Source organism: Columba livia, chromosome W (genome assembly GCF_036013475.1).
Source record: "Columba livia isolate bColLiv1 breed racing homer chromosome W, bColLiv1.pat.W.v2, whole genome shotgun sequence".
Taxonomy (NCBI): domain Eukaryota; kingdom Metazoa; phylum Chordata; class Aves; order Columbiformes; family Columbidae; genus Columba; species Columba livia.
The window spans coordinates 21,890,374-21,908,279 of record NC_088641.1 but is presented as its reverse complement, the minus strand read 5'-3'; the positions used below and the strand labels follow the sequence as shown (position 1 = coordinate 21,908,279).

At 43.5% G+C, this 17,906-nt stretch overlaps 1 protein-coding gene across 10 annotated transcripts in view; it reads right to left on the bottom strand.

Moving 5' to 3' along the window:
• Positions 1-17,906, bottom strand: part of LOC135575271 (zinc finger protein 462-like) — a 166,033-nt gene that overhangs the window by 60,106 nt on the left and 88,021 nt on the right. For 8 of the 10 annotated variants that reach the window (XR_010468758.1, XR_010468759.1, XR_010468760.1 and 5 more), the window contains exons 2-5: positions 14,501-14,752; positions 8,558-14,004; positions 4,793-4,957; positions 3,065-3,336 (exon numbers count right to left, since the gene is read on the bottom strand). Coding sequence is in view for 7 of the 10 variants with exons in the window: in XM_065045043.1 (XP_064901115.1) it covers positions 3,065-3,336; positions 4,793-4,957; positions 8,558-14,004; positions 14,501-14,720 (6,104 nt within the window). In the remaining 3 variants the exon portion in view is untranslated. The remainder of the gene's footprint in view (positions 1-3,064; positions 3,337-4,792; positions 4,958-8,557; positions 14,005-14,500; positions 14,753-17,906) is intronic. The other 2 variants (XM_065045040.1, XM_065045041.1) reach the window with 2 other exon arrangements.

Sequence of the window (17,906 nt, the reverse complement as noted above, 5' to 3'; positions counted from 1 at the left end):
CATCCGCCCCTGAACAGTACTCAATACATTGTAGTTGTTCTCTCACGTAAAGAGCAACTCCACCACCTCGCCTGGCTGGCCTGTCTTTCCTGAGAAGGACATAGCCATCCATGACCACATTCCAGTCATGTGAGCTGTCCCACCATGTCTCTGTAATTGCCACCAGATCATAATCTCCTGACCGAACACAGGTTTCTAACTCCTCCTGCTTATTCCCCATTCTGCATGTGTTGGTGTACAGGCATTTCAGGGAGCAAGCTGAGCACACCGACCTCAGTCTTCACTAATACTGATAGATCTTTGGCTGCCTAGTCCCCTGAGTCGGAGGACTATGAGTGCAAGAACAGTGACTTTTCATTTGTGGACACCGAAATTGTAAGGGCCCAGCTGTATCAGATGAATGCTCACAAGTCTGTGGTGCCAGATGGGATTCATCCCAGAGTACCAAAGGAGCTAGTGGATGTTACAGCACGACCTCTCTCTATCATCTGTCAAAGGTCTTGGGAATCTGGGGAGGCCCCTGCTGACTGGAAACTCACCAGTGTTATTCCAGTTTACAAGAAGGGCATGAGGGAAGACCCAGGAAACTATAGACCTGTTTGTCTAACCACAGTTCCTGGAAAAATTATGGAGAAGATCATATTTGGTACTATTGAAAGGTAGTTAAAGAACAATGCATCAGGCACAGTCAACATGGGTTCACAAAGGGAAAGTTCTGTCTAACTAATTTGATGCTGTCACTTGCCTGGGGGATGATGGGAAGGCGGTGGATGTATTTTTTCTGGATTTCAGTAAGGCTTTTGATACTGTCTCTCACAGCATCCTTCTGGACAAGTTGTCGAACTGTGGGATGAGCAGGTACACAGTGTGCTGGGTGAAGAACTGGCTGAATGGCAGGGCTCAAAGGGTTGTAGTGAATGGGGCTACATCTGTCTGGCAACCACTCACCAGTGGTGTTCCTCAGGGCTCAGTTCTAGGGCCAGTTCTGTTCAATATTTTTATCAGCAATCTGGATGCAGGAGTTGAATGCACCATTAGCAAGTTTGTTGTTGATACCAAATTGGAAGGTGTTGTTGACTCTTTCAAGGGACAAGAGACCTTGTAGAGGGATCTGGATAGACTGGAGCATTGGGCAATCATCAGCAGCATGAAATTTAACAAGAACAAATGCCAGATTCTGCACCTGGGATGGAGTAACACCAGATATAAGTAAAAATTGGGAGAGGAGTGGCTGGAGAGTAGCCCTGCAGAAAGGGATCTGAGGGTGCTAGTTGAGAGCAGGCTCAATAGGAGTCAGCAGTGTCCCCTGGCAGCCAAGAGGGCAAACCACATTCTGGGGTGCATTAAACACACCACAATCAAAAAGAGGTGATGATCCTGCTGTATTTAGCATTGGTGTGGCCTCACCTTGAGTACTGTGTACAGTTCTGGGCCCCACAATTTAAGAAGGATGCATCCAGAGGAGGGCAACAAAGCTAGTGACAGGGCTGGAAGACATGTCCTATGAGGAATGGCTAAGGACTCTGGATTTGTCTAGTTTGGAGAAAAGGAGTCTGAGGGGCGACCTCATTGCTCTCTACAGCTTCCTGAGGAGGGCAAGTGGAGAGGGAGGCGCTCATCTCTTCTCCCTGGTATCCAGTGATAGGATGCGTGGAAACGGCTCAAAGCTGTGTCAGGGGAGGTTCAGACTTGACATTAAGAAATATTTCTTTACCAAGAGGGTAGTCAAACACTGGAACAGGCTTCTTAGAGAGATGGTTGATGCCCCAAACCTGTCAGTGTTTAAGAGGCATTTGGACAATGCCCTCAATAACATGCTTTAACTTTTGGTCAGCCCTGAAGTGGTCAGGCAGATAGATTAGATGATTACTGTAGGTCCCTTCCAACTGAATCTATTCTATTCTATTCTATTCTATTCTATTCTATTCTATTCTATTCTGTCTGGGGCTACAGGGACTGTCTGAGAATTCTCACTGAGGATGGGGCAGAAGAAAACTGTCTCCTTGCCTACAGAAAGTGTGTGCTTGTGGGAGATTTGAGGGATTTTCTTGAAGTTAATGTGTGGATGGGTTTCTATTAGATGGAGATTTGTTATTAAACTAGCCAGGCCCAAAAGAATTTCAAGGCCAGCTTGGAAAGCTGAAAACAGGACCTGCTGTGGGAGTGAGGCAGTTCTACCATAACAGGGCCTCAACAAGATGTAAATCAACAGACCTATTAGCAGTGAGACTCGGGCATGTGGACAGCTCGTGAACATAGACAATATCCAATCAGCTAATGCATGCTTGGAGCGTGGACACATGATCAGGAAATAACTACATATATAAGGAGGCTTGTTTCTGTAATAAATGGCTTCGCTTGAATTCATATTGGATTGTGTGGAGTCCATGAGTTTTTGCCCTTGCATGTGCTGGTTGAGGAGCTGTGTTACCAAGTTAAAGGAGCTGCAGGAGGTCAGACAACTGCACAACATCAGACTTAATGAGAAAAAAATTAACAAGATCTTCTCAGATATCCTGCAGACACAAGAACCCAAATTCCCAGTTGTACTGAAGGAGGGAAAGCCAATGTCTGTGTTTATCAGGTTGGGAAATGGAGACTACCAAGATGGAAAAGGCTGGTTATCTGGCACTGGGAGGATGGCTCCTGCTTCACCAGCATATCTGTAGCAACAGAATAGGTTCTATAGTTCTGCATTTGGTCGCAAATGAGGGGCTGGGAGCTCTATCCAATGAAGCATCAGAGCTGGCTGCACCTGAACCATCAACAGCACTGGGGGAAGCGGTGAGTGACAGCAGTGGGAGACTCCCTTCTACAGGGTAGATGCCAACCTGACCTGTACAGGGAGGTTTGCTGCTTGCTAGGAGCTCAGATCCAGGATGTTAATGAGAGACTGAAAAAGCCTGCCCAGCCCTTGGACTATTATTCCCTGCTGCTCATCCACATAGGAACCATGTTGTGATACTGACAGAAATATAATTGATTGTTCTCTCCTTCAACATCAAGCAACATAAAAACCAGCCATGCTAGTCTGTGCTTCTGTTGAAAACAAACCATAACTTACTTGTGCCTGAAAGCAGAGACAAAGGAGCAATACTGGCAGCTGTACTTGTCTTCTTGGGTAAACATGGCCAGAGCCAAGTGACTCCTCTCATGAGATCGCAGACCCTGCATAGACATCAAAACTCGGTCACACTGCCTGCAGTGGTAGCCCCCAGGCCTGGTTTCGTCTTCCAAGGATGCTCCAGATTCAGCTTCTGTAAATTCCACAGTGCCAGGGTCTTTGGCTCCCTCAAAACCCTCCAAAGTTGTGCTTGAAGAATCTTCAGCTTCCTGCTAAAAAACACACCCCCCCACAAAGCCATCAGTTCTCTCTCCCTTCTGCCCCTCAGTCTCTCCTATTTTAATATCTAGGTTTCCCACTGCATTCACTTTCTAAATGTATCCCTACCATACTACGTTAATTACTTTTTGTATAAAGAGAGCCTAGTCTTTAATTATAAAATGTATATACATTAAAAAACAAGCAACCCATCTCTTGGTCCCTTTCCTAAGTATTAATTAGCATAGCATGCATTTTGCAGCAACATTAAAACTGAAAAGTATATTTATATAATGTTTTTTGGGTCTTGGATTTTAGTTTTCGTTCCCTGCTGTTTAGTATCTACTTGTTCAAAAGATGGTATTGACCCCACATAAACTTTACTTGAGAAGTGGGGAAAGAGCAGGAATCATTTGATAGAAGGAAAGCATCCCATACTGACAGTAGCATTGGATAAGCTAAAGGAAGGTCAGTGGAAGGACAATGAAAGCTCTTAGGCAGAACCATTTTGACTCTGAAGGACTCAGCTACTTTACATAGCACACAGTTGATGTCATTAAATAAGCATGCTTTAGGTCACATTCTGAGAACTGCAGAATGAGATTTTGCTGAGTACTCACTGCAGCAAGAGAAAAAGAATTACATAACCAGTTCCTGCAACCTCACCACACCTGAACTCCCTCTGCTGATATCCTGTAAAGCTGGCTGTGGAGCACAGCCTTTTCCTCATTCTAGGTGGTCTCCACTTGTATAAGGAAGAAACAGCAGCATGTTTACAATTAACCACTTGAATTGGACCCCTGGCTCAGCTGGTTATTTGAATATCATAGAATAGTTTGGGTTGGAAGGGACCTTTAAAGGTCTTTTAGTACAACCCCCCTGCAATGAGCAGGGACATCTTCAACTAGACCAGGTTGCTCAGAGCCCCGTCCAGCCTGGCTTTGAATGTTTCCAGAGATGGGGCATCTACCACCTCTCTGGGCAACCTCTTCCAGTTTTACACCATCCTCACTGTAAAAAATTTCTTCCTCATAAAAAATTTCTTCCTCAAGAAATATGTGTTTGCAGCACTAAAATTTCACTTTTGCATATGGGCTGGAGAAAAAAAAAATAAAATAAAAACACAATTAAGGTTCTAAGAAAGCAGAAAAGTAACTCAGAACAGCTGAGGGAGAAGCTCCTGCTCATAAATCAAGTCTTTGAGTAATCCATGATAACAATTCCTTTGTGACAAATAAGAAATGAGAATTAAATAGTTTTTGTGCCTCAGATGAAGAGCAGAAGAAAGTCAAAACATCTTAAAGCAAACAAAATGTGCTGCAGAAACCGGAAGAACTAGATTAGGATGTCATGCTTAACTGTTTAGAATATCCAAACCAAAACACATTTGACTCCATCGGAGCCCTCTACGGGCTTTCAGTTAGGCCTTAATATCAAACAAAAAATGCTGTCAGTTCACAGAATTCTCACCTTTTCTGTAGCTGACACAGAATAAACGTTCCCATACTGGACATGCTTACGGAGGTGATTACAGATGGCTCGAAGCGTTGGATGAACTTCCACACAAAATTTACATTTGTAGCCAACTACTTTCCTCTCCTTAAATTTTGAAGCATCTTCCAAGTATCCAAAAGCCTATTGAAGCACATTAGTATTAATCAGTCATACTAACATAATACTGAAACATGCTTCTGATATCTCACTTTTAGGAATATACCCAGACCAGATTTTGCACCTTAAGCGAAATTGCATTTAGTGTACACATGTGTATTGGGTCTGGCTGAGATGGAGTTAATTTTTCCCATATCAGCCTTCATAGTGTTGTGTTTTGTATTGGTAGCTAGAAAGGTGTTGATAACTCACCAGTGTTTTGGTTACTGCCGAGCAGTGCTCCCACAGCATCAAGGCTATCTCTCCAACATTTCCCTCCCTCACCCCCAACGGCCAGTAGGCTGGGGATGGGTAAGATCTTGGGAGGGGACATAACCAAGATAGCTGACCCAAACAAAGGGATATTCCATACCATATGACATCTGCTCAGAAATAAATGCTAAGAGAAAGGAGGGGGGGGATCGTTATTTCAGTGTTAGTCTTCTGGAGAAACCACTACATGTACTGAAGCCCTAGTTCCCAGGAAGTGGCTGGACATTGCCTGTTGATGGGAAGTAGAGAATAAATCCGTTTTCCTTTGCTTCCATGCATGGACTTCTCTTTTGCTTTATTAAACTGCCTTTATCTTGACCCACAAGTTTTTTTCCATCTTATTTTCTTACCTCCTGTCCTGCTGAGGAGGGGGAGTGATAGAACGGCTTGGTGGGCACTTGGTGTCCAGCCAAGGTCAGCCCACTACAACATGCTATTGTGCAAAACTTCAACCTCAATTTGTGCTGACTTCTATGGAAGTCCTCAAAATAGGTGGACAGAACATGCACAGAAAAAACCTTGAGTTTTTGCATAATAGTAGTCCTCTGTAAGACCATTTATTTTTAACTTACAAGGCCAAGACATGCTCTTTCATGGTTCCCCCCTGCCTCCAATTGTATGCTTCTCTACAGCAAGCAGTTACTCCAGATGGGGAGAAGGGTCTTGTGTTCACAGGAACACTTGCCCAAAGCTTGAAGATATTGGACAGATGCACATAAACATCAGTTTCTTTATCAGAAAATCTACTGAAATAGATAAGCTTGAGAAGTAAATTGATGTGTTATTTCAGGTACATTGATGAGTAGTAAAATGGGACATTTGCTAAAAAATCTATGAGAAAGCAAACAGCAGCCTTGCAATAAAAAATAAATAACTATCAGGTACAGACAGCCATCCATAAAACCATAGAATCATAGAACAGATTGTAGAATCACTTAGGCTGCAAAAGAACTTTAAGATCGTCAAATCCAACCATTAACCTAACACTGCCCAGTCCACCTCTAAACCATGTCCCTAAAAACCTCATCTCCAGGTCTTTTAAATATCTCCAGAGATGGTGACTCCATAATTTCCCAGGGCAGCCTGTTCCAATGCATGACAATCCTTTCACTGAAGAAATTTTTACTAATATCCAGCCTAAACCTCCCCTGGTACAACATGAGGCCATTTCCTCTCATCCTATCACTTGTTACTGGGGAGAAGTGGGAGACCGACACCCACCTCACTACAACCTCCTTTCAGGTAGTTATAGAAAGCTATAAAGTGTCCCCTCAGCCTCCTTTTCTCCAGGGTAAATAACCCCAGTTCCCTCAACCGCTCCTCATAAGACTTGCCCTCTGTATACTTCTTTGCCCTTCTTTGCAAAATCTCCAGCACTTCAATGTCTTTCTTGTAGTGAGAGGCCCAAAAATGAACAGAGTATTCAAGGTGCAGCCTCACCAGAACCAAGTACGGGGTATGATCACTTCCCTAATCCTGCTGGCCACACTATTTCCATTACAAGGCAGGATGCTATTGGCCTTTTTGGCCACCTGGGCACACTGATGGCTCATATTCAGCCACCTGTTGACCAACACCCCCAGGTCTTTTTCTGCCAGGCAGCTTTCCAGACACTCTTCCCCAAGCCTGTAGCACTACATGGGGTTGTTGTGACCCAAGTGCACGACCCGGCACTTGGCCTTGTTGAACCTCATACAATTGGCCTCAGCCCATCAATCCAGCCAGTCTAGATCCCTCTGTAGAGCCTCCCTACCCTCCAGCAGATCAACACTTTCTCCCAACTTGGTGTTGCCTGAAAATTTACTGAGGGTGCACTCAATCCCCTCATCCAGATTGTTGATAAAGATATTGAACAGAACTGGCCCCAATACTGAGCCCTGGGGAACACCACTTGTGACTGGCCACCAACTGGATTTGACTCCATTCACCATAACTCTTTGGGCCTGGCTATCAAGACATTTTTTTACCCAGCAAAGAGGATGCCCGTCCAAGCCATGAGTAGCTAGTTTCTCCAGGAGAATACTGTGGGAAACAGTGTCAAATGCTTTAACTAATGTTAAGGTAAAGAACATCCACAGCCTTTCCCTCATCCACTAAACATGTCCCCTTGTCATAGAAGGAGATCAGGTGAGTCAAGCAGGACCTGCCTTTCATAAACCCTTGCACACTGGGCCTGCTCGCCTGGTTGTCCTGTACGTGCTGTGTGATGGCACTCAGGATTATGTGCTCCATTACCTTCCCCAGCACTGAGGTCAGACCAACAAGCTGACTCCAGTTCCCTGGATATTCTTTCCTGCCCTTCCTCTAGGTTGCTACCCTCCAATCAACTGGGACCTCCCTGGTTAACCAGAACTGCTGCTAAATGATGGAAAATGGCTTGGTGAGCACTTCTTCCAGCTCTCTCAGTACCCTTAGGTGGATCCCATCCAGTGCAGTAGACTTGTGTGTCTTTAAGTGGTGTAGCATGTCGCTAACCATTTCCGCTTGCATGATGAGGGCTTCATTCTGTTCTTCACCCCATCTTCCAGCTCAGGGGGTTGGCTGGTCTTACTACTGAAAACTGAGGTAAAGAAGGCATTAAGTACCTCAGCCTTTTCCTCATCCTTTGTCACTATGTTTCCCCCCGCATCCAATAAAGGATGGAGATTTTCCTTAGCCCTCCTTTTGTTGCTAATGTAGTTATAGAAACATTTTTTTATTGTCTTTTATGGCAGTAGCCAGATTAAGTTCTAGTTAGGCTTTGGCCCTTCTAATTTTCTCCCTCCATAACCTCACATCATCCTTGTAGTCCTCCTGAGTTGCCTGCCCCTTCTTCCTAAGTTCATAAACTCTCTTTTTTTTTCCTGAGTTCCAGCTGAAGCTCTCTGTTCAGGCAGGCCAGTCTCCTTCCCTGCCAACTTGTATTTTGTCACATGGGGATAGCTTGCTCCTATGCCTTTAAGATTTCCTTCTTGAAGAATGTCCAGCTTTCCTGGACTCCTTTGCCCTTTAGCACTGCGTCGCAAGGGACTCTATCAGCCAGGGTGGGAAGGAGGAAGGAAGACAGGGCAAATCCTGAAGTAAACAGTTGGAAGGAGCAGAGCTTCCCATGGATCTAGGAAGAGGTGGAGAATGCTGGAAATTAAAGCAGAATACGTAACCGACTTATAGAGCTCGTTGACATGCTGAATCACTCATTAAGCTACATTCATTTGACTGACAAAGAGAACATGAGTATATAAGGAGCCTCTTGGGGTATAGAAGAACAGCTTTTGGTTTGCTTTTCTCCCTGGGGGAGAGGAAGCAGAGGAGACCAGACACACAGATCCTTACCCTTTCTTGTTTGAAATCTGTAAAAGCACCATCTGCATATTTCTGCTTGCTCAAAAGCTGTTTCCTCTTCTCCTGACGTTTGGCACGCTTCTGGAATTCCTCATTGTGACTATTCAAGTGTGAGGTCAGCTCTGTCATGCTATGCAATTTAGTATCACAGTGCTTGCACTGGTAGACAGCATTATGAAAGTGGGTGCCACTTCCCACTATGGTAAAATCTCTCTTCAAATCCTTGTTGTGGTGATCAGCGTAGTGCATGCACAGCAGCTCTGCTGTACTGAAGGATAGCTTGAAACATTTTATGCATCTGAGGGGAAGCCACTCAGTTTCCTGAGCCTTGCTCTCCACCTCAGACTTTTCAAAGTAATTCCTTTCCTCAGTTGGAGTTAACTTTTCGTGCTCATCGGCATACACGACAGTGAAATAAACCCCCAGCTTGCTAGCATGCTGCTTCTTTGGGAAAACACCAGGGTGACGCTTCATGTAGTGGGATACAATACCTTTTTTGCTAAAAGACTGAAAGGAACAAAGTGAGCATTTCTTCTTTTCCACAGCCTTCCTCAGCTCCTCGCTTAACTGAGTAGTGTCATCTTTGGGAGGAGATGGAATGATCAGTTTATTGGGTTTGTTGCTTACTGTCCTGGAGGCTGCTAAACAATGAGTGTAGTAAGCATCAATGTCATGCCTTTTCTGGTAGTGTGCTGCAAGCCCTTTACGGATAGGGTTGGTGTAGGAACACAAAGCACACTTGAAGAGGTTGCTCTTGCCTTCTGGTTGTGCCCGAACATTATTATGTTTGATGCGGTAGTGCCTGGCTATCCCCTTCCGGGTAGAACAGAAGTATTTGCAGAGCTGACACTGGAACACTGTGTGAGACAATAATTGAGAACTGGAGAAATGAGGTGCTGAGATAGAGACTTCTCCAACACCATCAGCAGCAATTTCTGGGGAGGCCTTGATTTCAGTTATGATGCCTGGCTCCATTGAGGCAGACACCTTTGGTGGTGACTGAGCAAAAACATCAAATTCAGGCTGATTATGGTATTTCTCATAGTGAATTTTGAGCTTCTCCAGTGTGCCATGGGTGTAAGGGCATAGTTTGCACCGGTATGCACCATAGCCTTGCTTGAAAATCCTACTTGTCTCTTCTATGTCATTCTGGGCGATGTCATTCGACTGTTCCATATCATGCACAAAGTCTTCAGCAGTGACCTTTACTGATGGGTGCCGTTTCTGGTAATGTGTGAGGACACCATGAATGCGTGTGTTAATGTATGGACAATGTCTGCACTTGTACACAGCCCCTGGGTTAATGTCTATGTCCTGTGCAAAGTCAGAAGCTTTCACTTTCATGCCAGGATGCTTTTTGCCATAATGTGTTAGGAGGCCATGCAAGTTATTGTACTCAGACTGGCAAACTGTACATTGATATGGAGTGGAGGAGATGGCAGGGTTTGCAGAAGCCAGCTGAATAGTTTTTTCCTGGGAAAGGCTGGGGTCCTCCACATCCTGGTCCATCTGTGATGTTACCTGGTTTTCAGAATTAATCCTGGCCCTAACTTCATCAAGCTGTGTGACAATTTTCTCATCAGCATCTTTCTCCTTAATGATATCTAACAATACAGATTCATCCTCATTCATAGCCCAAGGGTGCAAAGCCTGGTAGTGATTAGTAATATCCAAAATGGAAGATGCTTCAAAAATGCAGTCTCTGCATTTATAGGTCTTTGCCTCTGTTGGCATCACAAGGGTAGGAGGGGAAGGATCCGGACCTGCCCAAAGTTTAGTTGCCATATACGTATAGTCAACATAATGTTCAGGATGCCTCCTTTGGTAATGCACAAGCAAACCACTTGGTTCTGTATGTGAATAAATGCACCATTCACAGTGATAACCAACTTCTATCAAGCCATCCAAAAATGCCCATCTCAGAATGGACGTGACCGTGGCCTTCAGATTCGGGTGGTCTTTCTTAATATGCTTCCTCAATACATAGAAGTAAGGTGATGTGTAGCTACACTGCCTGCATTTGAGGGATCTCAGCTTTGTCTTGTCCTGTTCAGTGCTGGAGGTGTGAGTAGGCAGGCTGCCAGATGATTTATTCTGGTTACAATCACAAAGGCTTCTAATGGTGGCTGTATGCTGCCTAATCACATCTGCATTGGCTTTGAAATCATGATGCTTCTTTTGATAATGAATGAGCACACCTTTCACGGTCTGATTTCCATAATCGCAGTATTGGCAGAAGAACATTTCATTCTCAAGGGGAATCACAGAGCTCTCAGAACTGCCCTGGCTCAACTGCTGCACTGACACTGAGAGTTTCTGAATCCCAGGTGGCAGCTCACCAGCCTTCATCATTGCCGCAGTAGGGATTGCCTGCCTGATGTACTTGGCAGTGACCTTTATTTCCGGATGCCTTTTCTGGTAGTGGACAAGCACTCCCACAACTGAACGGTTGCTGTATGAACAGTGTTTGCAATAATAGAGTTCAGGAGCAAGGTCTGGGGGCAGTGGTGGGGGAGGTGGAGTTTGAGAAGCCAAGTTGGACAGTTTTGAGGAGACAGACAATCCCATCTCAAAAGACATTTGAGCCAGAGCAGAGCTCCTGTCAACAGAAGCTATATGCATGGTCTTCTGAATTCTGAAATATGATGCTTTTTCTTCAGGGTGTTTTTTCTGGTAATGCACCAGAACTGAATGCATGTTAGGGCTTGCAAATGAGCACAAATCACAGTCATAAACAACCACAGAATTGACTGAAGGTGCCTTCTGATTTTCACATTCAGGACTAAAGCTCTTTGTGGCACTTTTTTTAAAACTTGCTGGCACAGTAATCCTATGAACAATGGGGGTGGAGGTTGCCATAGTTTTTGGAGCAGAATTCAAGGTCTCTCTCAGTGTCTGAGACTCTGTGTTTAGTCCTTCTTGCTGCTCAACAACATAGCTTGAAAATATCATTGCATTGTTAATTTTCACTGTTGGATGCATTCTTTGGTAATGTGGCATCAGGCTTCTAACATTTGGGCTAGTATAAGAACAGAAGCGACAGCGGTAGATCAGATCAGAGTGATCAGAGTTCAATACATTCATAGCTTCAGGGTGATGCTCTCCATAGTGTTGCTGCAGGTCTTCAAAGTTCATATAGACAATATAACACTCAAGGCACCTGTATACTGCACTGTGATCATTTGGATCCAAGATATACCTAAAGCTGAATTTTATGTAGGGGTGCATCCGTTGGTAGTGGGTGCTAACACTCCTAGCAGATTTGTTGCTAAAATAACAGTGTTTACAACAGTAAAGCTTTCCAGAGTCATTAATCTCCACATTTTTATTGTTCTGATCAGGGCCGAACATATTTGGCTGGCTTCCCAGAACAGAGGCATTACGGCTCTGCTGATCTTTCATGTTAATGGAAGAAAAATAATCTTCCTCATCTTCAGATAAAGTAAGTTCAATCTCTGCTCCATTGGTTGAATTGTAATCATGATGCATATTTTTGAAGTTTACATCCTCCTGGGAATCATTAGTCTTTCTCCCCCACATTTGCTGGGGCACATAAGAACTAGAAACCTCCACCACTGGTTCTGTTTGTTCTTCTTCTCTGTCTAATTCCACTTCTATCTCCACCTCATCTTCCTCTTCTTCCTCATCATCCTCTACATTAATCACAGCATCTTCTTGCTGTTTGTTTTGGTTTATTTTGCTCTGCAGGTTGCTTGCTATTTCATCAATTCTAGTTTTTTTCTTCACTGGTGAGAGATCCAAAGGGCAGTCATTTGATACCTTCCGAGCAACCTTAGCAACAAAGTTATTTTTAGATGAGAGACCAAGAATTGACGTCTGGCTTTTCTTCACTGTGCTGACAGAGGTGAGAGCATCTGCCTCACTCTCTTGTGGCATGTTGGATGCCAGTCCATCATATTTTGGTAAGTTGTCACAAAATGAGTGCTTGTGCTGCTGATGAACTCTGAGGCCTTTCAAAGTAGTGGTAGAATAGTTACACATTGTGCACTTATAAGGATGCTGTAAACGGGGTTGAGACAACTGCTGCTGTTGCTGCTGCACTGTTTCTGTCATCCCAGCTGACTTCCTTTCATTTATATTTCCACTTTCATAAGAAAACATGTTGTCATTCAAAGAGGAGACAATGTTTTCACTCTGAGAATTCACAGTGTCCCAGTCTGCTGTTGTACCTGCATGACATTGCCTATGAGCTCCAAGCTTTAACGAACTCTTACAAGTGAAAGGGCATTCATTGCATTTGTATACAGTTGTCTTTCCAGATAGGTGGATATTCTCAATGTGACGGGAGATGCTTCGGCGGTGCATTGTGAGAAAAGGGCAAAAAGGACATTGGAACCTGTTCATGTATCTTCTAAAGGGAATTCCTCTTGTTTCCAACAGTTTGTTGCCATCAGATCCCATCAGTTGCTCTGCAGATATTCCTGAAGTCTGGTGGTCCACAGAGTTCAAGTCATTTTCGCTGTCCACTTCATTTAGCTCTTCATCTGAGCTGGAGTCATTTAGCATTCTATTTGTTTCCAAGTCAACAGAAGAATTTGTCATGTCAGCAGCTCCATAGCGGGATCTGTCAGATAAATCAACCATGTCCGAGTTGTAAGGTAATTTAGACTTAATTTGAGGATAAGACACAGAAGAAAACTTAGAGGATATAGAAGAGTTGAGCCTGATAAGGGAATTGCCCATAGAGCTTCTGAAGTTTGAGATATCAGCGTTCAACATATCACATCCTGTCATATTCATAGAGATATAATTAGAGTTTGGAGAGGCATTCTGGGCACTCTTACTCTGCACACACGTTCTGTCTTGTTCCTGCCTCAAACTTGACAATATTTTTACCATGCTGCGGTGTTTCTTCATCATATGGTCACACCAGCGCTCCCTTCGAGGTGTCTGGTAACTGCACCATTCACAGCAAAAGTTGCCTCTGGACTTAGTTAGAGGCTTGACCATGGACTCCAAAATGCTCCGTTCTATCACCTCTGCAGGCAATTCCTTGCAAGGTTCCTGCACTGGCACAGAGGCAGATGTCAATTCACATACAGCAGATGTAGCAGTAGGGGTTAAACTCTCCTTCAGATTGTTTTTGTGATACATTTTCTGGTGCTTAATAATCCTTGCACGCCTTGGTGATTTGTAGGTGCAGAACTGGCAAGAGAAAACTTTGCCAAACCCCTCGTGCATCACGATATTGTAATTTAAGTATCCAGCAGTGTGTGACCCTACTAATCTCCCCCCAACTTGTGCTCCATGAACCTTGCGAGTGTGCTCTGTGAGGAGATTTTTAGATCGGAAGTAACGCACACAGAATTTGCACTGGAAAAACTTGTTTGATTTAGGATTTGGAGCCATATGTTGACCATAAAAACTTTGGCTCTTGCTATAATAACTTCCGGTCCCCATCTGAGTTGTATTTTGCCCTAAAATAAGAATTAAAAAGTAAATATGTAAATAAGCAAAATTAAACAGTTTCCCCCCATCTACCCTGTATGCATATGATACACACACACACATCTTGGATATGCTAATCACACCAGGATTCCTTCATTTATGATTAGACCTGTGCATACAAGAATGATCAGAAAACTAACAGATGGTACATAATTTGGGATAGACAATTTCCAAAATAAATTTCTTGAAATAAAAAGGTACACTAGTAAAGTTCAAAACTCTTCTAGAGCTCATGGTGGTGTAAAGCAAAGGAAAAGAAGCAATATGAAGAAGCATGTGAAAAATAGCAAGACAACAAATCCACATATTTGAATTTACAGAAAAAATATGGCTGTAACTAAACATCGTTCACTTCACTACCATAGTGATAGAGATAACAGTTTTTTAAAATTACACTGGAACATACCAATTAAAATGCACTGAAATAAGTCACATGTGAGATAGTGGCTTAGGGTTGAGGTTTACCTGCTATTTCATCTGCAATTGTAAATTCATCCTTTACAGAAGAAAATTCAATCTCAGTCTGGTTGCTAGCATTCATGGAGCCAGACTTTGGCTGGCTAGGGTTTTCATCAGAGACATCTGTTGGCTGCAGAAAAGCAGTATGAACATCCTGAATGTGAGCTTTTAGGTCTTCATAGGATGGAGCTCGGAAATCACAGCTATCACACTGTAGCACCTCCATGGTTCAGGAATGATCTTTTGCAGTAGAAAATTCTGCAAGAAAAACAAGGAAAGGAGAAGGAAAGAGGCAGGGGTTTGTTTTGGTTTGGGTTTTCCATGTTTGGTTGGTTTGGGGAGTTTTTTTGTTTTTACACAAATGCCATTCAGTGAATTCTGAAAATACATTAACACCAAGCTTCCTATCACATCACTTGATCATTTCCAGAAATTCCATAATCACTGTAGCCTAAAGCTCAATATTAAAGAGGCATCAAGGTAACTGTGATTCAAAGCAAGCCCTATATTGAAGAGAAGCTGCCAAATTCATATATGCTGTGATTAAGTTACAAAAGACATACCCGTCATTAACCAATTGACATGAGATAAATGCTTTCTGATCACCTGCAAAATGAGGGGATATTTTTCAAGTTTTAGATCCTTCTGCATGACAAGAGGGAGACAGAAGATTAAGTGATACATTGTTTAGAAGCAGAGTGCTTAGTTTATATTTAACTAATAATTAATAGATGTATTGTAAGTAAGAAACTAAACAATTGTAACTAGCATCATCAATTATTTCTTAGTATAGATGTATGTCAAATTTTTCAAAAACGGTAATGCATATGTAATAATTATGTGAACATAAGCAATGCAAGAGCATCCAGTTGCTGGAGCACTTATGGAGGATGATCCCCAGTGTTCCCCAGCACTGATAAAATAAAGAATGCCGCTTAACAGTATAATTGACTCTGCTGTTAAGTTTATTTCTTTGTTTCAATATAGATAACTTGCAAGTTGCTGTTTTCAGTGCTACAGTCAGCCTTCTGACAAATTACTACTGTTTCAATGGACTTTGTCCTCTAGACTTTTCCGTTACTCAGGAGAGCTATTGTTAAGAAGTTTGACTCATTCAGAGCTATATGCTAGAACAACCAAATTACTCCCAAACATTCATGCACTGAAACTTACAATAGATGACAACGGTTTCTGCTTCTATAAGACCCACTCTAACATTCTTGGAAGCTGAGAAAACCCTGCCAGTTTTATTACCAGTAATTAAAAAATCCCTTAAAATGGAAACACTTGTCTTTCTTTTCAAAATCCTATAATTCCTGACTTCAGAGGAAAACATAAGCATAACTGCAAAGTGAGATCTAAATATGTGTATCCAGAATAGAATGCTGTGCATTGGAATAAATTCCATCAAATGCTGAGAACATCTCTACTCTCTGCCAGATGTCAGTTGGGAATATCTTACAGCTGGCACCAACAGGTCCAGAAGACTCCTAAAGCATCTAGACAATAACTTCGTGGTACAGGTACTAAGGGAACCAACCAGGAAAGGTGCCTTCCTAGATTTGATTGTCAGTAACAGAGAGGGTCCCGTGGGTGAAGTGGCCATTGGTGGCCCCATTAGCCACAGTGACCATGAAGCAGTCAGGTTTAAAATCTATGCTAATGGGAGGAAAACTGACACCAAGACCTCAGCTCTGGATATGTGGAGAGCAGACTTAAGGTTGCTCAGAGAACTACTTAGTAAAGTCCCCTGGGAAGAAGCTTTTGAAAGTGCTGGGGACCATCAGTGTTGGTCGCTTTTTAAGTACTACCTACTAAAAGCACAAAACCAGGCAATTCCAAAATGCTGAAAATCTAGCAGGCAAGGCAAGGTTAAGCAGGAATCTTCTTCTAGAACTAAGGCAAAAAAAATAAAGTATATGATCAGTGGAAGCAAGGTCAGGCGTCACGGGAGGACTATAGAGATGCTGCTCGCCACTGTAGGGAGGAAATTCATGCAGCCAAAGCTCAATTAGAATTGAAGCTGGCCAGAACTGTGACGGACAATAAAAAGGGTTTTCTTAAAAATGTTAATGGCAAAAGGCAAACCAGAAATAACATTGGCCCATTATTCGATGACCATGGATACCTTATAAACAGGGACACAGACAAAGCCAAGTCATTTCATTGCCTTGGTCTTCAACACAAAGATGAAGTTGGGGGCCCCCATAGCCCTGGGCTAGAAAACCATGGCTGCAAGAACGATAAACTCCCAATCAATATGGAACTTGTAGGGGATTTGCTACTCCAGCTAGATCCCTACAAGTTGATGGGGCCTGATGGAATTTATTCAAGGGTACTTAAAGAGCTGGCTGATGTCATAGTGAGACCTCTCTCTGTGATTTTTCAATGCTCCTGGGAATCTGGAGAGGTCCCAGTTGACTGGAAGCTGACAAACGTCATCCCAGTCTACAAGGACAACAGGGATGTCCCTGGCAACAACAGGCCCGTCAGCCTCACTTCTGTTCCTGGCAAAATCATGGAGAAGATTGTTCTGGGAGTTATTGAAAAAACATCTGAATGACAACGCAGTCATTGGTCCCAGCCAGCACGGGTTCATGAGGGGAAAGTCCTGTTTAACAAACAGGTGTTACCCACCTAGTCGACCAAGGGAAGCCTGTCAATGTGATCCTTTTGGATTTCAGTAAAGCGTTTGATACTGTCTCTCACAGTATCCTCCTGGACAAAATGTCTGTCATACAGCTGGATAAACACACAATGCAGTGGGTGAGCAATTGGCTGATGGGACAGGCTCAAAGGGTTCTAGTAAATGGGGTTATGTCAGGCTGGCAACCAGTTACTAGTGGGGTTCTGCAGGGATCCATCGTAGAGCCAGCAGTCTTCAATGTCTTCATAAATGACTTGGACACAGGTCTTGAGGGAATACTAAGTAAGTTCACCAATGACACAAAATTGGGAGGAGCTGTTAACACTCTCAAGGGCAGAGAGGCCCTGCAGAGGGATCTGGAAAAATTGGAGAACTGGGCATTCACCAACCGCATGAGGTTCAACAAGGGTAAGTGCCAGATTTTGCACCTGGGACACAGCAACCCTGGCTGTACATACAGACTGGGAGACAAGATGCTGGAAAGCAGCTCCGCAGAGAGAGATCTGGGGGTTCTGGTCGACAGCAAGTTGAACATGAGCCAACAGTGTGTCCTGGCAGCCAAGAGGGCCAACTGTGTCCTGGGGTGCATCAAGCACAGCATTGCCAGCCAGGTGAGGGAGGTGATTGTCCTGCTCTACTCTGCATTGGTGCGGCCTCACCTGGAGTACTGTGTGCAGTTCTGGGTGCCACAGTACAAAAAAGATATTAAGCTACTGGAGAGTGTTTAGAAGAGATCTACAAAGTTGGTGAAGGGTTTGGAGATGA